The sequence below is a fragment of the Accipiter gentilis genome, chromosome 9 (assembly GCF_929443795.1).
Source record: "Accipiter gentilis chromosome 9, bAccGen1.1, whole genome shotgun sequence".
In the NCBI taxonomy this organism is placed as follows: Eukaryota; Metazoa; Chordata; class Aves; order Accipitriformes; family Accipitridae; genus Astur; species Astur gentilis.
In genome coordinates this window covers 30,651,001-30,675,328 of record NC_064888.1, presented here as the reverse complement: position 1 = coordinate 30,675,328, position 24,328 = coordinate 30,651,001, and the positions used below count along the sequence as shown (strand labels likewise).

The 24,328-nt window shown below is 38.4% G+C and overlaps 1 protein-coding gene across 1 annotated transcript in view; it reads right to left on the bottom strand.

Moving 5' to 3' along the window:
• Window positions 1-24,328, bottom strand: part of CFAP58 (cilia and flagella associated protein 58) — a 59,134-nt gene that overhangs the window by 22,833 nt on the left and 11,973 nt on the right. The window contains exons 6-15 of the mRNA XM_049810741.1: window positions 23,498-23,635; window positions 21,137-21,296; window positions 19,320-19,402; window positions 17,961-18,152; window positions 13,502-13,663; window positions 9,213-9,359; window positions 5,600-5,740; window positions 5,027-5,250; window positions 2,893-3,004; window positions 439-543 (exon numbers count right to left, since the gene is read on the bottom strand). Coding sequence (XP_049666698.1) covers window positions 439-543; window positions 2,893-3,004; window positions 5,027-5,250; window positions 5,600-5,740; window positions 9,213-9,359; window positions 13,502-13,663; window positions 17,961-18,152; window positions 19,320-19,402; window positions 21,137-21,296; window positions 23,498-23,635 — 1,464 coding nt within the window. The remainder of the gene's footprint in view (window positions 1-438; window positions 544-2,892; window positions 3,005-5,026; window positions 5,251-5,599; window positions 5,741-9,212; window positions 9,360-13,501; window positions 13,664-17,960; window positions 18,153-19,319; window positions 19,403-21,136; window positions 21,297-23,497; window positions 23,636-24,328) is intronic.

Below are 24,328 nucleotides of genomic sequence, written 5' to 3'. Positions count from 1 at the left end.
TCAAAATCACGCAAACTGTGTAGGATTCTTTCTGCCAAAAGCCAAGCTAAGCACAAATGGAATCAAGCAAGGATTTTCCTTCATGTCCTGGTCATAACAGGCATGTTTAAAAGGACAAAAAAGCCTTTCCAAAAGTCTAACACTGACTTGAAGCTTAATCTATGACATGAATAAACTAAAGCAAACCTTTAATTTTATTTTCCAGAGTTGTCCAGGTATCAGTAACCAGAATATAAAAATCAACTAATCAGATGCTATTTGTTCTCTTTCAGTGAGTCAGTGCTGCCATCTAAAGCTATCTAAGGGGCATGCAAAAGAAATTCAAAGTCATGCATATAACATGAATATAACATTCAGCAAGCACATCTGAGTAGACAGAGAATGCAGGGTAAGTCAAATAAGTCAATAAGATACAATAAAATAATGATGCTGTAGTACCTGAAGGAGCAATTCTTTCTCTATCACTTCACCTGTCTTGCTGATAAGCTGCTTCTGTAGTCTTTGTATTTTCTGAATCAGCTCATAGGTACTTGGGTCACTGGCCTAGACAAGAGCAAAGCAGTCTCAAAAATTATACATTATAAGAAGTTAGTGTTTCTTGCTTGCAAATGAAATCTATAATATTTAAGTGTTCAAAAGTGACAAATATAAAGGGGGGGTAGTGTTGGGGCTTTTTTAAATGGCATGTACACAAGCAGTCCTGCAACTGGAATCTCTGCGTCTTGAAGATCAGTTGGAGCATGCTCATGTTTAACACTATTACCCTTATGAATTGTCCTCAAAACAAGTAATATAAAAAGGAGTCCATCAGAGCTTAACCCCCAAACCAACAAAGATCGGTAGAACCACGTGGCAGGGAAGGAAAAGGAGGCTAGTATATCATTTTTAGCAGAAACTGAAACTGTCCACTGACAAATGAAGAGCAGTGCAAGTAATTCCTACTGTTTTAAAAACTTCAGAGTGCCAATTGAGTTTTAAGGAGAGGAAGATTTTTCTCTTGAACAAAAGAAAAGACTAACTGCAATAGTCTTGAAACAGGTCGAGAAGTTAAGAGGAACAAATTATAGGGGTACATTACATTGATAAATTATTATGAGGCTTTAAAGTCTCCATACATGTGGAATCTCGTTCTTCAATGGAAGTGCTTAAAGAGGTGACAGAGTGTAGGCACTATACTGCTGCCCTCTATCTACATAGCCTGTAAAGACCAGGAGCTAGTAGATGTCTGTCTCTCCTTCCTTTTTCATTCTTTTGTCAGAGATTGCATCTGGAGGAAGCTTTAATGAGCAAACAAATAATTCTGTGAGGAGCAGCCAGCAAAGCTCATTTTCCCACCACTTTTTATCTTCTTGTTGGATCCTTTAATGAAGGGCAAACTCTGACTGAAGCTTTTCCCCACTTGGGGTTTCACAACACCTCTCTCCCATGTGGTTTTTCCTCTCTCATGTGGTGTCTCATAAGGATTAAACTCACACTGCAGTAAAGGCTCCGATAAAGTCCTGCTCTCTGTATATTTGCTTGAGTTTATAAGGAACTTGGTATCTCATGGCTCAATCTTTTGTCTGATTTTATCTAAATTGACTAATCAATTGAAGTGTAACTGGGACACTAACACAGATACACATGCAGCACTCACAACACAACATCATTTCCTGAGAAACGAGGCTAAAAAGTAGTTGAGTTCCCGCGACCCACTCAGACCTTGATTTTTTTATAGCATTGCCCAAACATGGTGTCAATTTGTAACAATTGTAATGATATGAGGGTGTTTGTTCTTTAGGAATTGAACCAAAACCACGTCAGGATTATTTCATATGGATCTTGCCATCTGCTGGCCTTTCTGTGTTCCAAATACAAACCAGTGACGTAGGATGGAAAGACATCATTTCCCATTATCAGTCTCTTCATACATTCATTTTCCCAGCACTGGATGTTTTGACTGACCTGATTTTCCTTTGTTACAAGGTGCTGCTGGAGATTGTACCTACATGTCTTTAACCTAGTTCAGCATCCTGCGTTTCATCTCCCTTGCACAAGAAAAGCTAACCACACCATTCAGCTTTAAGCTCAGCATGGAAAGATCAGACAGTAACTATCAAGCTAGTAAGCACAGACAAAATATTCAGCTCTGCTTCTGTACAGACTAGCATGTTGCCACTCATTATTAGAGCAGCTAAGCAACCCAGGCTGGCATCAGATCAGAGATCCATGCAACAGAGAAATCTCAGCTAGCTCCGACTTCAAAAATATCCAGTGATCCCAATTGATGTTCATATATTTGGTCTGTGCTTGACAGATTTTTTATTTTTCCCCTTTATTTGACAGGTTCAAATAGTGTGAAAATTTAGATTTGCTGCTTACATAACAGTTGAACTCACATTACCTGGAATGGCTATCTTTGGGAGGCCACCACTGTTTATGTGGAAGCCTCTTCCGTTTCTCACAGATGTAATTTACCTTCTGACTTCATGTCTGTCTACTCCCCAGTCTACCCGTTCTATGAACCTTTCTAATTCCGGCTTTCTTCCCATATACATCTCCCTAACTGGCAAGGGTAGGTTTGTATCTTTCCCCTATCATCCTCTTTCTCATCATCCACGTTAAGGAATCACCCCCTTCTAAATTCGCCTTATGCATTCTTATTCCCTTTAGCATTTGACTGGCTCCTTACAAATCCCTCTGCAATTTTTCATTGAGAAAGTGACACAAAAATAACACTGATTGCATTGTGCAAGGAAACCATTCAGCAGTTAACCATTCCACTGGCACTATGGAAATTTCAGTCTGCCTGGCCCTCCACATAATTTGCATAACAGTAAACGAAATAGGCTTTATGCTGTCTCACTGATTTGGCAATATAGGCTTCAGGAACTTGACCTGCTGACACATCACCTCTAATTTTCTCCATCTGTGAACATTCAAGGGATTCTCCAGTTCTTCTTCCAAAACTTTGCACCGAGTCTGTTCCCTTAATAGTTCCTTCCGCATGTGATGAACCTCCTGCCTTAAGACCAGCATAAAACAAACAGAAAAGAAACCACAATGAAACCACATCAGTGTGACCAAGGCACTAATATGGACATTAACAAATCATTCTCCCAAGCACTACAGCACTGGCAAAGTGTGTCTTGTGATTAATAGTCAACACTGATACCACTAAACAGGTGGAACCATAAGATAACACAGTTAGACCTCTACACTCACTTCAGTAAGAATGGCTCAAAAAAAGGGACTTTTCCTCATTTCCTGTGGAATCTACTCCACAGCCTACTGGATCTCACTGCCCACATCTTCCAATATACATTAAAGCCAGAAGGACAGTTAATTCATCTAGAGTAACCTACAAATCAGTTATGGAGTCATATCCAGTTACTGCTGTATTGAAAGTAACAGCCTGTGTTTGAAAGAAGGTTTTAAATCTACATGGCTCACACAACCCAGTAAATAAAACACACTCTAGGACCTAAGTATGATGGACACTGTTCTTTAGAGAACTCAAGTTTGATTCCTTTTATTACCTCTCCTCAAGGAATTTCAGGGGTGATTTGTTGCTGAAATTAAAATTAATTAAGGACTCCCAGGATGCTTTGACAGCTAGGCTCTTACAGTGGGGATAAGTGGTGGAGGAGCAGAAAAAAAGGCACATTTTACAATGGTCCAACCCTTATCACTTTAGTGTGTGGATTCTGTAAGTTCTCCAAGGGGAAAGGGGGTGAAGGATCACCACGTGTCTACTCTGCCACTGAATCTTTTCCTGCCAAGCTCAGAGTTGCATTTAGATCACCAGAGAGAAAAAGGCCTTTTTTAACTGTGAGGTTGGACAAGGTTATGGAAGACAAAAAAACCCCACATCTCCAATTGGCAAATCAAGAAAGCTAATTAGCAGCACCAGTGATAAATGGAGTCTTTCGACAGGCAGTTTTCATGACGATTTTGGACTTCATTAAAGTATGTGATTGCTGCTGCAGTTAGCAAGAATTGATCCACCCATCATGGCATGCATTGCACTATACTTCAATATCGTCACTGAGTTTCAATACAGTACAGACTTTCAGCTGAACGCATTTGGGCAGCAAGTTCAAATCCTATTCCTGTCTGCAGTCAGTCAATGAAAACTGCAATCACTAATGTTTTGTGCACAGTTCTCTTTTCTGTTACACCAAATCAAACTGGCATAATTCCACTGGAGTCAATGGGACTGACCATGGACTGAAGTTAATTTGGTCCAATGAAAGCCGTGGAATTATACTAATACAGTTAAGCTAAAGATGTCACACAAAACTGTGGTAGCTACACAGAATTAGTATGACTATTATCTGCTAAAAACATAGCTGCCTCCCCTTACAAACCAAGACTGATTCTATAGAAAATGACAATAGTTTCCCATCAGCAAAGAATTCACCTCAGATATGGGAGGGTTAAAAAAAAGGAAGGGAAGCATTAAGCCAGAGAAGGAGGACATAAATCAGGCTGGGGCTATTAAACTTCTGTTTTAAAGAAACACAACCTTCAATGAAAATTTAGCTAAATCTTTCTTAGAGAGCAAGTCTGCATATAAATCTGGAAGGAGAGAGCTCTGAAAATGTGCAGGGGTTTGTTATAAATATGTCAAGTGTTCCCCATCCTCTGTGGATTGCCTAATAAAAAGCAGTTCCACTAATTTGGGCCTTGGGTACCACTAAGTAGCTCACTGAACTATGAACACCTTTTCTGCTGCTGTCTGTCAAGTTTATTCTGTAGGCAGTAACTCACAGTACGAGGGGAAATGCAGAAACTAGTTCAACTTTGGCCAAGATGTCTTTTTTCCTGCTTCCCTCCTTCTTTATATTTTGATTTTCTTAATTGCTGATAAGTTGTTTTGTGAATTTAATCCAGTCTGTGTTTGAGGTCAAACCAAACAATCCCCTTCTCTAAGGTATAATATTTGTTGATACAAATCTTTACCATGCATAAAACATATTTTCTGTCTCAAACACAGAATCATGGATGCAGTCACTATGGAAATGTATTTAATCAGTTTTTCTACCTGAGCTCCTCCACATTAGCCACACTCTTGCCAAGTATTCCCTTCTCACGACGAAGTTTTTTGATCTCGAGCTTGAGAAGTCGGATGTCTTCCATTCTCTGTCGGTATTGGGTTTCACCCTTGTTTAAGATGGACTGCTGGATTTTTATCTTTTCATAGAGCAGAGCTACTTCATCATTGCGCCGAACAAGCTGGGACCCTAGGATATCTCTCTCATTGATAACCTAAGGACACAGGGCAAAACAATAATTTCACAGTTCCTCAGTACAATCCTGAAGTATCATGACTATATTTGCATCAGTCAAAATCATGTACATGAAGAGGTTTCACTGTTATTAGTGAAAGAAATATGGCAAGGGCCTAATAGTTTCCCCTATAAGGGTTCAGTCACCTGAATAGTATAAACTACTTATTCTGTTCAATTCAGTATCTTAACATTTTTGTTTCAATGGCACTATAAAGCTTTAGTAGTACCACATTTACAGTAGCTGAGTATCTTGACCTTAAAAATACACTGGACAAATGAGGGAACAAAATGCAGTGTGTTTGAAAAGTCAAATTAGAGATTCCTACCTGGTCAAATTCCTTCTTCTGCTTCAGCCTCTCAGCATCAGCTTCAGCAATGATTTTTAGGAGTCTTCTCTCTTCTGCCTCCTGATTTTCTATAAAGTGTTTGGTTTCCAGAGCCTGTTTTTTCATCTTAATCAGTTCAGCCTGAGGGAGTCAAAGAATATAGGTAACCTGTGCTTAGTAACAACTTCCCATTACATAAACCTGGGATTAAGAGTCAGGATTTCAATAAAATCTCACACGTTCTTTTAGTTTCCTGAGAGGTACATATTTTAGTGATTTGTTCTCAAAAACTAACAAGACAAGCAAGCATAAAGAACCATAAAGAATGTTGTAAACAGTATTTTAATATCGTTTTGTTATACACAACAGAAATTTGAATGGATTTTTATCTATGACAATGGTTCAAGTTGTAATTCAGAGATACTTCATTTAATAAAAAATTTTAAAAAATTAAATAGGTCATATTTGGAAAGCTTTTCAATGGAGTTGTTATTCAAATTTCAAAGTCAGTCTGGGATGTAAGAAAGGATAGTTCACTCTGCTGGAAAGAGCAACATCTATGGTACGTATTACAAACCAGCATCAACTCCGAACAGGCTTCAGACTGGAATAACAGAATCGGTAGAGAAGATGCCAACCAGGAATGGAACAGCAAAATTAAAGAGCTTTAGAACTTTTTTAGTGGATGTGTAGATGAGGAAGACCTGTGAAAAGAGGGGCTGTCCCTAAGCACAGGAGTAGTAATGCACTCTTACAGTAACTGCACACCACTAATACAAACTAACTCTGGAATGTGCTCAATAATTCTATCCCACTATCATGAACTCTGTAATTCAAGGCATGTATGTAGATAAAAACTAATAAGGTCTTCTTGAATTATGAGAAATTTCTATCATTGCTAGGCAATTAGTTAGAGCCAAGATGGAACTAGCTGACTACAGCCCATTTTCACAGATATGAAACTTTCAAGCCTTGACTCAAAGACTTTGCCACAACTCTGACCCTTATAAAGGATGATGTTCAAGCTGCCTTTTGGGAAAGAGCATCATCCAATGCTGAAAGAATGAGGCTGTGTTGAAGGCTGCACCTGCAAAAACATTGATTTAAGACAGAAACAGTTCCATTGTCATAATAAAATAGCTTGTTCCACTGTTATTTTCTTTAATAAAATTCTCATTTTCCCATATGTGCAACACTCATATCTCTCTTACTCAGTGTTAGATGTTCATCAGAATCCATCAGCTGAATAAAAATGCAAGCCACTTGATATTGAAATGCAATCAACACTGTGCAAAAGCTGTCTACAAATGTAAAACTGCTCGTGTGTTTGGCATTGCTGGATAATATTTTTTTAATATATCAAAATTCTATGTTCTCCTTATGTCAGAAAAAATATGAGTTGTAAACAAGAAGTGGCATTAGATGTTGGGAGCAAACATTCATATAAACAAATCTCCTCACTGGAATGCACTAAGTTATAATAAATATGAACTGCCTTGTATAGTAAAGAACATAAATACTTTAAGCCACACCAAGGCCCCACAAGCTAACAGGACTTTCAGTGAGATTAAATATGCTAAAAACTACAGTATGAGGGTCTGTGTACATTAGGTAAGAGAAAAGAAAATGAATAGGCAGTCACTGTGCAAGCAGAAAAATGGTCAGGTAGAAAACTGCTGTAAATCAGCACAGCTTGTTTGAAGTCGGTTCAGAGAGTTTGTAAGAACTGAAGAACAGTCAGCAAGAACAAAGAATTTAAATGGGATCAACGCCAATATCTCAAACCAAATTCTTCTTTAGAATCTGAAATATTTGCATAAGTGAAGACTTTTTTTATTTGTTCTAGAGGTGGGAAGAAGATATGAATTTTGTAAAAGGTATAACTGGGGCTGGACACAGAATGCTGAAATAATAACAAGTCAGAGGTTTAACATCCAGATTTCTAGAAAATGCTTTAAAAAAAAAACCAAACCTGCATGAACATCTACAAAAAATATACAAAAGCACTTGACAGCAGAGGGCAATAGCTCTTACAGCTTTCAGATATATATTTTTCAACATTTGGATGCTTTGTCAAACCAGTCCAATCCACAAGCCTGTATGAAGGCCAAGTGAAACCAAAAGATGGCATTGTACTGGCTTTAATGGAGCTGGGATCAAGCATCCTCCATTTCATTTACCATGATTACACATTTAAGAACTCTGTGCTAGCTGAGGCAAGCATAAATCCAATGTCTGTATAATCTCACTCCTATAAATCCCAGTCCTCCATGATTTAGCATGTTCTTTAAACTGATTTCCCAGGAACAGCTTGCTTGCTTCCTTCACATCAGCACAAACAGGACAAATTGAAGCTGGCTTGCTACACAAATAATTGGGTTCTTTTGCCTGTGTCAATCAGCTCCCTCTTTGAATCCCCTTCTGCTTTAGTATTCAGCAGAGACACTCAGGTAGAAGACCACAATGGCCTAAAGCTAGCTGGTAATGTGATGTCAGTGTATGGACATACTTGCTAGTGAATAATTGAGTAGGTAAACCATGTAGCAATCACATGTTTGTCAAATGGATGGCAGACAGTTCTGAGGTGATGAGACAGAATTGGGGACTAGTTAAGGCAGAAAGCTGCACACAGGAAATGAAACACTGTTTGACTTCTCCATCACTGATAGAACAACTCTGAGACAGATCAGGTACAAGAACACAAATTCATCACCTTTTTACAAAGCTCTATTGACATTTTGTCATAACTGTAATATGCTGAGAGGGGCTGAAAACTCAAGGAGTCATTGCAGCGTAGCAATAAACTGACAAAAGAAAACACTGTGGAAAGTAGCAGGGGACTTTTGATTTTGGAGGGTGTTGTTTGTTTCCTGATTTTGTTTTTTTTCCTAGTGCTTAATGAAGAGAAAAAATAAGCTGCTGTGGACACCAACTCCTTAAATCTTTTGAGAGCGCAGTAAATTGGGTTGCGATATCACCACAAATCTAATAGCTTATCTAAGGATGGGCTGCAGCCAGTGCTGAGAAGAACCAGAGCTTCAAGTTCAGTTTTCCTTTGATTTAAAACAGATTCTTGCTGCTTTATACCACAATATTAAAATAACTTTCTGTGCAGATGGACCTACTAAAAGGTACTGCCTAACTCTCAGAAGGCTAATGCTTGCTAGTCACACAGAAATACAAGATTGTGAAGTGTAATATAATGGGGTTTTCACTTAAAAACAGCAGAGACTAAAAAGTTTTCAAAAAGAAAAAACTTGAATTATAAGGGTCTATTTTAAAAAGTATGTTAGAATCAAGCTATCCCCAAAATCCACATTTCTGCAAGCAAAATGGAACTTTTTAGTAAAAATGTTCAGTCACCCAGAGATTTAAAGCTTCCAACAGACAATCCAGGACCTTTCTGATTATAATTATAGGCAGAGATTAAATTTGTCAGATACACAGAAGATTTGTCTAACTAATACCTCTAAAGTGTAGTGAAATCTTGTGCAATTACAGAATAGTTTATTAAAATACAGCAAAACAACTAGCCCAGACCAGGAACATAATGCAGTCTGTGAACTTACGGAAACCATCCTTTGTAAGAAGGTGTATATGTAAGGGCTCTTACTTTGAATGATTCCTTCTCCTTCTCTGTTTGCTGATGTTCTAGATGTGCTTTCACAAGGGCTGCTTCTTTGTCTGTGATCTCTTCTTTCAGCTGATCCACCTGATGTGTCACAGTTTTCAATTTCTTCTTCATTTCTGCTATCTCATCCTAATAGGACAGGAAGTGTGATCACAGAGAGGGATCAAAAAAGAGGAAGTTTGTGACTGGATGTTCAGGCTATTTTGATGCTGGAAAATGCAACAGATCTCCTCTCAAGAACTATGGCTGTACATATCACAAGACATTACTTTTTAATCCAACAGAATGAAACAGTTTCATTAAATGACATTTTTTTTGTTTATGCCAGCATGACATTACAGTAAAAAAGCCTTTAAAAGATACATTGACAAAAATAATGACCAACAATTATGAGTATATGTGATGGGTTAACCCTGGCTGAACACCAGGTGCCCACCAAAGCCGTTCTATCACTCCCCCATCCTCAGCTGGACAGGGGAGAGAAAATATAACAAAAGGCTCGCGGGTCGAGATAAGGACAGGAGAGATCATTCACTATTACCGTCATGGGCAAAACAGACTCAATTTGCAAAATTAACTCAATTTATTACAAATCAACCAGAGCAAGGTAATGAGAAGTAAAATGAAATCTCAGAACACCTTCCCACCACCCCTCCCTTCTTCCCAGGCACAACTACCCTCCCGGATTTCACCATCAAGCCCCCCCCAGCGGCACAGGGGGACAGGGATGGAGTTTATGGTCATCACACATTATTTTCTGCCGCTTCACCTCCTCAGGACGAGGGCTGATCACACTCTTCCCCTGCTCCAGCGTGGGGTCCCACCCACGGGAGACAGTCCTCCACGAACTCCTCCAATGTGGGCCATTCCCACGGGCTGCAGTTCTTCACGAACTGCTCCAGCATGGGTCCATTCCACGGTGTGCAGTCCTTCAGGAGCACACTGCTCCAGCGTAGGGTCCCCCACGGGGTCACAAGTCCTACCAGAAAACCTGCTCCGTGGGCTCCTCTCTCCACAGATCCGCAGGTCCTGCCAGGAGCCTGCTCCAGCGCGGGGTTCCCACGGGGTCACAGCCTCCTTCGGGAACCCACCTGCTCCGGCGTGGGGTCCTCCACGGGCTACAGGTGGAGATCTGCTCCACCGTGGACCTCCCTGGACTGCAGGGGGACAGCCTGCCTCACCAGGGTCTTCCCCACGGGCTGCAGGGGAATCTTCGCTCCGGCGCCTGGAGCATCTCCTCCCCCTCCTTCTTCACTGACCTTGGTGTCCGCAGGCTTGTTTCTCTTACATGTTCTCACTCCTCACTCCGGCGGCAGTTTCTCTCCGTCCCAACTTTTTTTCCTTCTTAAAAATGTTATCACAGAGGCGTTACCACTATTACTGATTGGCTCGGCCTTGGCCGGCGACGGGTCCGTCTCAGAGCCGGCTAATATGGGCTCGCTCTCTCTCGAACACAGGGGAAGCTTCCAGCAGTTTCTTACAGAAGCCACCCCTGTAACCCCCCCCCGCTACCAAAACCTTGCCAAACAAAACCAATACAGTATAATAAGCCATTTAATTTAAAGTGCTGGGCACACAATAAGAACTAGCATTCAATCCAAATTAATAAGATTCTGATCCTACCCATCTGTTTTCATGCTTCTAGTAATGTGTTTTTCAATAAGGTTGTATGCAGTTGGGCACAAATGTTTGGAGAGAAGCTGTTTTTATGCAAATGAACATACCCATAAGTAAGATACTGATATGCCTTTAAGGGAGTATAGGAAATGCTTATCTCCATTTTGCCTATGTGGTAGCGAGCACATAGGTGCAAGGGGGAAAAGAGTGTGCTCAGAGATTGAGAAGTCCCTGGTATAAGAATATTTAGTATATATTTTAAGCTCAAAACACAGAGCAAAAAGCCTGGTAGCACTGCAGAGAGATCAGGTCAGTAGGAATACTACTCACAGCAGAGAGGTGCCTGTCCATACAAAATTAAGAAACTGTTTCAACTCATTGCAGTGACGGCACATGTTGTGATGTGAAATGGAAGCTAATAAATTCAATGGTTAGACAGACATGCTCTTCTGGATCTAATGAAAGTAGCTTTAGAAGCTATTACTCCTCCTCCAGAGGCTGCCACCTCACAGAGAGGACATCATAACCTTTCATGTGAATACATTCTGTTTCAGCACAAAACCAGGGTAGCTTAGAGCTCTTTCAGCACTGTCCACCATAGGTGTGAATTTACTTGACAAATGAGTGATGTTTTCTTGCGTGAAATGCTTAACATAGTTAAGCAAGATCTTGAGTCATCGCAGTCTTCACAAATAGTACAAAGAAAGTACTGATTAGTAGTCTGACAGCCCTCAAAAACAAAATCCATGGATTCCGCACTTACTTGGCAAATTAAATGAACCAGAAATAAATGTGGCAATATGCCATTATGCCCACCTGTTTGCATGTTCAGTCACTCCCATGAATGCAAAAGTCATATTAAAAGCTGGTTTTGCTAAATAGCCTATAAATCTCTTCAATGTTGCAAAAGATGAGAGAGATTTAAAATATGGTACCCAGACATACACCCAAATACATTCCTGATTCTGTATTTAATGAAGAACAGTAAGAACACACAGTTTTTGCAAAGAGGTCTCCTAATCAACTTGCTTAAACAAATGAGCTCCTAACACCAAAACAAACCCCAAGGATGAAAGCATCAGATATTTATCTCATATTAAAAGCCTGCCAGCATGCCTTTTCTGAGAGATTTTACTGAGCTGAACATTATGTTACTCTGGAGAACCACTAGCAAGGTGGGCCACAGGGGATCTTTCCACATTAAGCAATCCAAAAATACTTACAACTAGCTTTATCTAAATAGGCTTGTGCAAATTTGTTCTACTTCCCAGAAGGAAAAAGAATTTGCCATAATTTTTTTAACACAACCCTCTTTTTTATTTTTTTTCTTTCATGGCTGTTACTGAACTATGAATGGCTACTTTTTCACTGCTACACACAGTATTGCCTTGGCCAAAAGATCTTTCAAGGTCAGCTATCTTCTCACACAGGACTTGCTAAAGAAGTTTTATGGTAAGCCAAATAAGCTATTAAAGTCTAAACACCAGTCTCTAATGACTGGAACCATAAACAGCATTGCATATACCACCATATAACATTCAAAACCTGAAAAGGCTGTTGAGTTCATTACTTCATTTTGTAACTCAGCACATAGATGCCAGTTCTTTATAAGTAAGCAACTTTATGTTGTATATTTTAAAAAAAAAAAAGTCATCAGTGTTGCAATTTTTCACCCTTATTTCTCCTGAGAAATTGTTTAGGAGCAGCAAGACTCCCAACACTGCATCTGTTGATGAGAAGCAGACAAAGGTCAAGTAAAGCATCCCACATCAATAGCAAAATAGTTAATTCCTAATCAAATTCAGCACACAGTTGGATAGGAACTTGGGCAGTTCATTCCCATCTGTTTCTCAAGCAAAACACCTACCTATGCAAACCAGTGTATAAATTGGTAATCTACTATACAGGTTTATGTTACAAATCCTTATTCTGAAATAACCTAAGGCTGTAAGTCACAGCTATCCAAGGCCCAAATCTCTTCCAATTGCAATAGGATTTGTGTAGTATTTTAGATCTTTACATCAGAATAACAGAACATATCATTAAGTGATCTGTTCGCTTCCTCTAGCATTGTTAGTGAGATCCCCAAGGAAGAGAGATGAATGGAGAGAATCATTATCTGAGGAAAAAGACACTCCCTGAAAGGAGCAAGCCAGGTGGAAGTGTTAAGTTCTGTCAGAAAATTCCACTTCAGCTGGGAAAATGTTCCTTCTGCTTTCTAAATCATGATTCACAGAAATGTGCATACACATTCAGGGCTAAAGAGGCAATCTTATTTCCCCTTATACCCTATTTCCCATACATGCAGACAACTCCTAAAGGGATAAAACAGAGTGGAACCAGGATGGAAAGGAAAAAGTTTCTTCTCTGATAGGGTTTTATGATTCCGTAGTTACAGTGTACCGTGATTTTATGTGTGGTTTGAAGCAGGGATATTGCAACACGATGACTGTGGGCACCTACTTCCAGTCCAAATACAAATGTCCAGATAAAGTGTCAGAAACCCAAAACATTCATTTCCCCAAAACACAGAGGAATGAAGAAATCACTTCTGCCATTTTTCCAGTGAGCTTTCCTCTTAACAAATTAAAATTACATCAGGAAAAAAAACAAGAGCAGAGAGAGAAACGCAAGGAAACAATGTATCCTTCTACCTTAGCTTCAATCAGTTTTTTACTGCACAGGTTCCTCTCTGTTCTCACAGCTTCACAGCGGTTTTGTTGCTGTTTTAATTTAATCGCAGACTCTTCAATTTTCTTCTCATAGTCACAGATCTGCATTTCCCGTATTTCAATATCTTTCAGGTGCTGGAGGACCTGGAGCGGAAAGAAGGGAACATGATTAAACTATCATCACAAGATTATAAGGATGGGACAGAGTTTGTGATTTTCATCTAAGATGACAAGTTCAAATCCGGTGATAAGAAGTTTTAGCTAGAGCTAAAAATCCCTTCAGTCCAACTACAAGTTTAACCTTTCTGGATTGCTTATGTGGGACAACATTTTATTTTAATCTGATACCTAGGTTTTGTTCAAGACTAAAACAGCTTTCACCAAGAATAGCCTTAGGTTATTTATAGAGCAAAGCTAGACTTTGTGTGTTGTTTTGGATGTCAGCTGTATGATAAGAGGAATAAAAACACCTATGTTTTTCCAAGAAGTCCTGCATGTACTCCTATCTTCTATCAACCCAACTTTTTTTTAATGAACACACGATCACAAACTGTTGATGATCACAAACTGTTGATATATAATTACAATAAGAAGAAAGTAGGTTAATGTAACTTACACTTGATCTAAATAAGCAGGTAATCACCATTAGTTGCCCCTAAGAAGGATTAGAAATAATGATGTGAAGATTAGCTAAAGAGAATGGAGAATTGTAGACTGTAGAAAGAAGATAATCAATCACATGCAGTATCAATAAAAAAATATAAAACTTTATATACAACTTTATTAAACAGTTATCACCATAGCAATACAGAAGAATTACTACATTAAAGGAACAAAAATACAAATAGTTGCTAATCATTATGATGGGCTTCTTAATTATTTTTTTAAGACATAAGAACCTTCCTCCTGCCATACAAAGTTGAAAACTGAGGAGCACAAACAAGCAGAATTCAAACAGAATCCAGCATTACAAAGAAAGAAGATTAAAAGAAATAAAAAGAAAACTAAGGAATACACACATCAAGAACATCATTTTTCAGGTTCATTGCCCGGGGGAGAAAACAATGCCACCCTTAAAGCTGGGAAAAAGATCAAACATTAAAGAAAAAGCTGAGGAATCACATGGACAAAATCCAGGAGAGATGTCCCATTTACAGCTGCATATCATACCCAGTTCTCCTGAAACTGTTTTTGAAGGTAACAGTTTGAGCTAAGATTTATGTTCATATGTCAAAGCAGAAGAATAAATATATATATATATGTTTACATCAAATAGTCAATAACTGCAAAGTTTGCAGTTGACAATGTTGTCCCTTAGCAGCAAAGCCTTGTGAGGTCTAATTATGGGGCAGGAGCTTAATTAATTGATCATTCTACCAGGTACCTCCAACCAACTTTGAAGATAGGGGATAGCTAAATAGAGAAAATTTTATTACAGCAGCAGGAATACAATTCCAGCACATTTGTAGCTGACTGCAGAGGATCTCAGGAACTGCTTACAGTGCAATATAAAAACACAGTCCCAGTTTATAACTTACTCCTGCCTCTTCCTTTTCTGTTAAAACAACCTGCCAATAGTAATAGCAGGGAGAAGAAATCAATAAGGCATGATCACTAAGGTGATCATAGGCTGGAGCAAGATTTGAAAGTAGGTCACTGCATTTGTAAGTCTTTTACTTGGTTTTGATACAACGTAAGTGTAATAAGCTTGTGGACTAAGTTTTCTGAGTTGTGCTCACAGGCTGGATGCTGACTCTGCTTTTTCAGGAATGATTAAGCTCAGATAATTCTCCCTTATAAATACAGAAAAGATACATGGAATGTTTTCCAGCAGAGCCCTGTGGGAGGCTGAGCATTCTCAATTCTGATTTGGTTGATAGCACACGACACCTCTCATATTTGGCGAGGAGATGCCAAAACTAAGCAGAAAGTATTAGATATTCATAGATTTCTTCTGTACCCTCACAAGGTTTTTTTATCTGTATACTTATCTATCATCTACTCTTAGTTACCTGTTTAGTTCAATGAACCTACTCAAGATCTCAGTAATGGTGCCATGCTTATCTGCTTACCTTTATTTAACCACTCAGAGAAGTGCTGCCATGGTCTTAATGATATGCCTAATGTTGAGCATTAGGTTTTCCAAAAGATTATGCAAATTTAAAAAAGAAAATAGGTTTTTTGATGTTCCTGGATATGTTGTTAAACTGTAAACTTAACATTGTAAATGGCTTTTTTTGAAAAAACCCAACATATTACAGATAGGTTTTGTAACCTCTTATAAGGTGCAGTCAGGGAACACTGCAGGTGAGACTGAAGGGTATACTTCACTGCTTCCTCTCAGCAGCCTAACCTTCCACAGGCAAACTAAGATTTCATAATCTAAGAATTTCAATTCAAAAAAGAAATACTCTAATAACATTTGTAGCTCAGTAATACAGGCTATACAACAGAGCAAAGAGCCAGATTTTTTTTCTTGTGTTGGCTAATTTAGAAGTAAGACTATTCAACAAGTGACACTGGCTTAAAAATGGTACAAATGAGCAGTCAGCCAGGCCAATAATTAGAAGAGCAAGGCTAGCATGAATTCTTACCACTAAAATCTCTTACTGCTGTGGATATAACTTTGCTGTATGTTCATCAGTCACTCATTAGTAAATGATGATTTTGAAAGAGGAATTCTGCAGCTCTATAGATTCTGTCCTGCTGTAAATAACCAGACAGCTTTCAGAGCCAGCATGGCTCTGTCTGCCTTGCAGAAGTTCCAAGAAGTCTTTGGTCTTAGGTGGGTTTGGCTCTTTACCAGCTCTTACACAATTCAGAAGGTGTACAGAGAGCTGCTTCAGAGCTGGCTTGATGGTAAAAGATGACAGAAGAACATTGACTGGCCATATGTTTACTGCCCATCAGTAGTTCATTCCCCACCAACTGTGAAATGGCTCCTGTAGTTTTGCCACAATTTCTCAAGTCTGCATAGGTCAAACAGTAAACCTAAATATTACCTAGTGGATATAATACTCCTGATCCTATATCCTCCTTCTACCCTGTGTTTTGCCCTATCTTATCCTTCCAAACAATGTGTAATCTCATGTAGGGAACCTCTGCAGGGACAAGGCTATTGTCTCACATACTCCTGTGCTCAGAACTGCTTCTGCTGCTCTTCACCTGCAAGCTGAGTCAGGAATTGCCCCTTTAGTGAACCACAGAAGCACGCAAGTCCTTCAGAAATTTCCAATCACAACACAGGCATCATTATACAAACGGCTCAAGTGTCATAACCCATTTACTGAGGCTCTGCCTTATAAGAAGTGACAGAAAATTTGCACCCAAAGTGGCAGGGGAAAAAAAGAAAAAGTAAACAAGTAAACCTTTGTCATTTTCACCCTCAAAATATTGTTAGTAACCCTAATCAGAATTGAAAGCAAGAACCTTGTAGTTCTGAGTGTTATGAATTACTCCCTGGCTCTAGTTTAAAATGTTCTTAACTCATATCTATATTGTTAGAAATGCACTGTGAGGGAAAGATGTAAAATATGACTTTGCAACAAAGACAATTCTCACATTTATAGAATATTATTCCAAAGAAATGACAAAAGGTATTCCAGACAAGGGAGCATATACTATTCAAAAAATTATTTAAAAGCCCCTGGTCACATGAAGTTGGAAAGGATAATTTTAAAGTGAAAAGACAGGAAATAACTTGTGAGTTGAAACAGCTTGAAAGCTAATCCCAGTAAATCAATGACCTTCTTGGAGGGCCCTTCAATGTGATCTTCAGCAATTAATGGAACATGTTACAACTGTGTTCCTGAGTATACCATCAGGAATAAAATTGTACATAATAATGGGCAGCAGGCAACAGAAATTTTATGCAGTGTTTCTCTGCAGCTGTTCCTGGAAAACTTCAATTTTGCAAACTAACTTGAACATGTTCAGAGGTTTTCACATACTGGGAGTAATCCTTCAAAATGCTAAGTCTCTTACAAAGATGTTGAGCGCTGTCAGTTCTCACTGGCCTCAATTTGAGGACACCAGTAGTATGGAAGATAAGGTCTTTTGCAGGTAAGACAGAACAACCAAAGAGTAATTTCCAACTGCATACGAGTTTCAGCTGTGGGACTCAGGTACAGGAGTCAGAGGCCTTGTTTTGATCTCCAGCCCTAGTTTCATTTCCCAAATGATCACTGAATAAGAGAAATACATGGCTGTACTCCAAGTCTCTCACAGAATACACACCCATTGATGAGGTTCCCCCAGAGAGACCTGAAACAGTAGCAGGCAATACCCGCTGACAACTGACAAAAAGAAACATTTGTAAACTGTGTGAAGACCACTGATCTAAGCTTCCTCCCACTGGCACATTAGGAAATTAATATTTTGCATCTTCACAGTTTTGAGAGTAAGACAGGAAGGAACCACTTGCACAAAAAGCTGTTCCTACCTTCTGTTTGAGCTCACTGGTTTCATTGATGAAACAATCTCTCTCCTTCTCCAATTGGTAAATAATCTTCCTTTGTTTCTGAGCTTCATTCTTATAATTTTGGATTTCTTCTTCCAAGTTCTTCTTTGACTGTTCATGGAGCTTCACCAAATTTATCTGCTTCTGAGTAGCACTGGTAGCCTTGACCAAGTTCTAAAGGGAGACAAAATAATGACTCGAGCTGAAAAGGCAACACTGCCACCACTATGACAAAAACATGCCATTGTCTAAGTGGATTATGGACTTCACAATGTTACTACCCCTTATCTAATTTGTTCAGTTTAAATACTTGAGTCTCAAATCTGATTTTTTTTAAAAAAATCTCTAACAGAGCTGCAAAATAGTGCTTTTTCTGATTTAAAGTTAAAACACTAGTGTTTGCCTTATAAAAAAATTGCTAGGATTGTTTACAAGTGGATATAACTAATGACTGGAAAAACCTTACCAGCTTTAGGGCATTTAGATTCTAAAACATGCCAATAGTCAGTAAAATAAATAATAAAGCCAAACACCCTTCCTTCTCATGTCCTAAATAGCAAGTTCAAACTGGAAATTAACCAAGCTTGGTTTAAAATTATGCATAAGGGTTAAACAGAAAACACCAAGATACCATCTTTAAAAAAAAATCAGCCTTCTGGTCCCACTTTGAAATTTCTTTCCCTATACAAAGCAGGTATTTGTTACCTGCCAGATCTGAGCCTCTCCTAGAGTCAAGACACAGGACAGTGAATCTATACCAAGTAAAGCACCTCAGAAATCATCTTTTAGCATTGAATTTACTAGATTACACTTCAGGAATGTCCATAAACATGAGATGCTATCCTGAAGTACAAGAACCTTGGGCTGATGGAAAATGATCAGTATGAGAAATGGACCTAAAAGCAAGGATTAACATTAACACAGCCTGCCAAGATACTACATGGTGCATCAACATTTTGGTTTGTTCTTTTACTAGCAAAGACTTAGTTTGCCTAGATTAATATGAAACTTCATATGCTACAGAGTGTAAAAGCACAGATGTAATGAATTCTTTGGATATCAAAAAACAGGTCTGCAATAAAGGTGAACACAAGTAGCATTTTTTAACTCCCTAATGGTTTATATGTTAAAATTTAGAAATCCTTTGTGTGTTTATGGATACTAATGCTATTTCAATGCACAGAAAGGAAGCAGTGTGAACATCTGCTTAAGGAAATCTGAATGCTTTATTTAATGTTATTTATTCTACAACATTTCTGTGCTGCTGTGAGTGTTTAAACTACAGACATTTAATTCTCAAGCTGTGAGATTTGTTTATCAGTATTCCTAGTGCAAGCTCACCTTGCTTAGCATGTCCCTTTCCCTCACAAGCTCATCTATAGCTTTCTTGTCAATCTCCGCCTGCTTTTTGGCAGCCTCCAACTCTAGAGAAAAGGAGGAAAGAGAATAAATCCTGGGTTCAAACTGTACAGCTGTTAAAAATGCAGAAACAACTTAGTGGACTTTTTAAAAAGCCTTAACATTATATGAACAGTTCAATTAGCTATGACCGGGTTTTGCAACCACAGGTATCAGCTAATGATGTTAATACTTATTTGGGTACTTAGAAGAGCTTAGAAGAACTCAGGCACAGTAATTAATGGTATGAGGACTTATTATACTTGGGTGTTCAAACCAAGATACCACAAAGAAATTGTATTTTTAGAAATCATGGAGCACACTGAAAATCAGAGCCTATTAAGAAGCTTCAGTGTGAGCATCCAAAAACTGAGGCACTTTCAGAAACAGTGAGTTTCAGAATTATTCTAATCCCTCTATGCAAAGTCCAGTTCTCCTTTGAAGCAGTGAGATTCTGCTGGCTTCAGTGGAGGTAAACTACTTGCTATGGGTCAAGATTAACACTGGACATATACTGTTAAAAAGATATTAAAAATTGGAGACATGTTTTCACTATATTTTAAGATTAATTAAAACCTGTTACACTAACACAGCAGCTCAGGAAATGCAGTACATTGGCTACTAATGACACATCTTTTTGCAATATTTGACACATCTTAGCACTGCATTCTCAGGCGTTCCAGTACAGATTTGAATTTCCTAAGCTCCTTTCTCCTTTCTAGTACAGAGCACGACCTTAAGCATTACTAGCAAAACGCTTGTGGGAAAGCTCTTCCACCCTCACAGAGACATATGAAAAACAGACACAACTTCCCATAAATACAGTTATATGGAAGGATTCATATCTCATACATGCAGTCTCTTCAGGTCGCAAGCTAGAAACAAGCAAGAGCAGGGAGAGGCATTTATGCCAGTATATATCAACTTGAATGAGATGAAGATTTTTCTGCCCCAAAAAATAAAGTCTCATCAACCCAAATATTTTGCCAGCTTCATAATATTATTTTAGAAAAAATAAATTATAAAACTGGTTTTTTTCTGAAAATCACTTTGAAAATGTGTCTAATTTTATTTCAAAACATATTTGATTTTGAAATTTACTTGCATTTTAAAGTTAAAAAAAAAGAAAATTGTTTTAAATGCTAAAAAATACCCCAAAAGGTGTGTTTTTAAAATTAAAATATTTTGTTAGACCCAAGGCATTTTCTTCTGAAATTTCCATCTGTCAAAAATGTTGAAAGTTCCTTCTTAAAGTTTTCTAGATCTGCTAACAAGTCAAAGTCAATGCTTGGACAGCTCTAGTATCCACGATGACCAACTGAAGTTCTAAACATACCAAAACTAAGTTTATCAGCTAACTTGCACATATACATTTCCAGGCTGTAACTATTCAGCAGAATCAAATCAGGAAAAAAGTGTCCCCTAACCATGTCTGATTTCAGTAAGCTCCAAGATTGTATCTCTCTCACAGGTCAGTGCAGGAGCAATGAAGGTGTGTTGTAGACAGCTCTCTATGTGACATGGCACAAACTGGCACACCCCAAAGTTCAGTTATGTCTGTTGTATTTTCACCCCACATATGCTACATTATGAAAATTCTGTAAGCCTGCAAGGTTTTTAAAATGCTCCTGTAGATTCCAACTGTCATTTATACAGTCTCATACTAGACATTAAAGGAGAATGATCCTAACAGGAGGATGTAGCCTGAATGAATAAATTACAAATCAGAAGACAGATCCACCCATCAGTTAGGCACTAACCTCTCTCCAGTCCAGATATTTGATTTTTTAGTGTGTTTCTCTCATGTCCTGCATCAACTTTTTGTTCCTCTGCAACACGCAGCTTATTCTGGAGAACATCTCTTACTTTGTTCAGCTTTGAAATTTCAAGGCGCATTTGAGCCACTTCATCATCTCTGGCCTACAGAACAGCAAGAAGGAAAGGCGAGAGGAAGTATTCACAGAAAGAAAATGCGTCTGTACTTGGTATATGTTTATTCCATGAAATTCAGGAAGCAAAGGTCTAAATGCTGTGGGTCACCTGAGAGATAATTAGTTAACTGAACAATATTAAAAATAATTTAAACAAAGCCAGATAGGGCAAGGAAAATGATAATCAAATCTTATGCTTTAGGGCCGAAAACAATCAATAAAGAATCCTCAGCTGCAAACCTCACACAGAACTACCCAATTAGTCCTGCAGATTAAACATGGGCAGCTCTAATTTCCTTTGAAGTATTAGGAACAGTGACTGTGATGAGAAAGATATCTGTACTGTGTCTGATTGCATGTCCCTAATAGCAGGTATCTATTATCCCCATCTCTTTTATAACCTATGGCTTTAAAGAAAAAGCAAAATGTAGAGTTCATCTCATTTGCTGTACAATCAGAGGAGAAAATAATCAATCAAAACACTGCATAACTGGTTACTAGGAAACACAACCAATAATCACAACAGAAATGAGTCTCTTTCCTTTTAAGAAGTAAATATAACTTCCTCATATAATTCAGTGCCACGGTTAGGTTTTACAGCCATCACAGACTACAGTGTTCCACTTACAGCTCAGATACTGATTCTGTGAGATGGTGAATCCTGCTATGTGAGTATCCTCTGGGAGGATGTGAATCTCCTCAATTCTTACTGACAGTAACCTTCAGGACATTTATGAGTACTTTCACAGTTTGGGTTGCCCAACGCCGTAGTGGAGGCACTCAGCACACTGCAGGATGAAACTGCAAGCACAGGGCCCACAAAAAAGCCATCTCAAATCATGACTGGAGAGCTTAGAAACTTTAGCAATAGGCTTAATTACTAAGCCGGCAGTATCTTCTACTTTTTTGTTCCCAGAAGTCCGTGTGCATGACTCTACAAGTTCCATCAACTTTTCTTGAAGTTAGGATAAGATCATAGAATCAAAATCCTCCTTTTGACACTCTAGAGCCACTCTAGACTTACTCAAATGTAAGTCACATTTGAACACATTGTAAAGTTTTAAAAAATGATGGTGTTGCTAGAAGTAATGATAAAACCAGATAACCTGGAAAAGACAGTAAATTTTTTTTCAAATAGGGAAGAAAAAGATCCTCCAGTCTAACAAAATATACCAGAAAATGAGCTCCTACCATACAGCGCATTAAGGATCCAAATCAGAATTATCTGTGTTATATTAGTTGTGAACCGAGCTTTTAATCTGTGAGTGGTTAGTTTTAATCATTCTGACTAACAGTTCCCTTTTTTTTAAAGAAAAAAAGCTCTCTATTGGCAAACAACATTTTTATTTAGGTGAATTGGTTATACTTGACTAAACTTCGAGAAGATAATGATTTTCTACATGAATTTTCTAATGTTTAGTGTTTTATCCCCAATGATGATACAAATGCAAGATATGGTAGACAGAGTAATAACATCTAACACTTATACATTACCCTTTATCACAAATGCTCTCAAAGTACCCTAAAAAGCATATGCAGAAATCATTTACTCCTTCCTCAACTGAGACTCACCAGCTTCTGAGTGGTACAAAACAACTGTTAAACAATGTAAAGTCAGGCAAGAAAACCCTTTAGGTCAAAAAGTAAACACCATCTTGGTTACTTATAATTAACTTCCCCAACTGATGCTGTGGGGGGGAATTTTAGTGTTGGAAGCAACTCCTTTCAGTGGAAGCTATCCAGGACACTGTCATTATAATTTATTAACATTTTTCAATGGGTTTTGGCAACATTCAGTTTATGTTAATCACAATAAGAAAGTAAGTTGTTGCTCTTATCTGAAGACCTCACAATCGAAAAAAGACCTTATGCTTGTCAAAAGTACCATGCATCCTTCATCAACACAATGTGTTGAGCATTTTGCTTTACGTGTTTTATGAAACACAGCTCGTCCAGCAGGACAGGTGCTACACTGTCGGGTGACAGGGTTAGAGACTGCACCATGGTACTGCCACAGAAAGAATGACATCCAGTGACAGCCAGATCTATTCCTAAAAACTCCTCAGATTTCCTCCAAAACTGCTCGTAGGGAACTATCAGTTCAAGAACTGAGCTCATCCTTGTCCCAAGTGGTAAGACTGCCGTCAGAGTGATACAGCTGATAAGATGCATGCACCTTCTGGTACTTACTTTCAGTTCCGCTGTCTTCTGCTGGATGTCCTGCATCACCTCTTCAAACATCACACTGTGCTGCTCGCTCTCTTGCATGAGCTTATTATTTCTCATCTGACATTGCTCAAGTTCCTTACCAGCTCTTTCATTCAAGATCTGTTAGATTAAAGAACAATCCTATTAATTCTTTTTAATCTCATTACAATTTCTACATATACATGAAGACAGAGCCTTCCATCTCCCCAGGAGATAAAAGCTGCTACAGATTGTTGTCTGGTTAAAAACCACTCTTCATTGCTGATGAAATTACTAATGTGAAATATGATACATGTTCATATTGACTAGTGGAAACTATAATTTCTAATGAATAACATAGTGTCATTTTTTTCTGGGAGCTTAGCAGGTCTCTCTTGCAGGTGGTATATAAATATTTTACTTCTTGTTAGGCATTTGGCAAGCATCACATAACACAACTTGCTACTTATAATTACTGAAAATGAATATGAGATTCAAATTACTTCAATCAGCATAGGGCAGGGGAGCTCTGTTTCTTAGCAAGCAAATCCCACATTAATATGCTGATAACATTTCTCTAGGTACATGGTTTGCTGAGACCAGGACACAAACCATTTTCCTCTCTAATATGTCTTCAGTCAAAAGCCTGGAACAGCAGTTTCATGGTTTCTGTGGAGAACATATACCTCAATACTGGAGCTGCCAGTCTTTCCTTCTGCTTGATGGGACTTCCCCTAACAGATATTACTCCATAAGTGAGGAAAGCACAACCATCAGATTTTTAACTTCAAGCATTAATGTGTGATAAACTGATGAAGTCAGTATGTACTATGC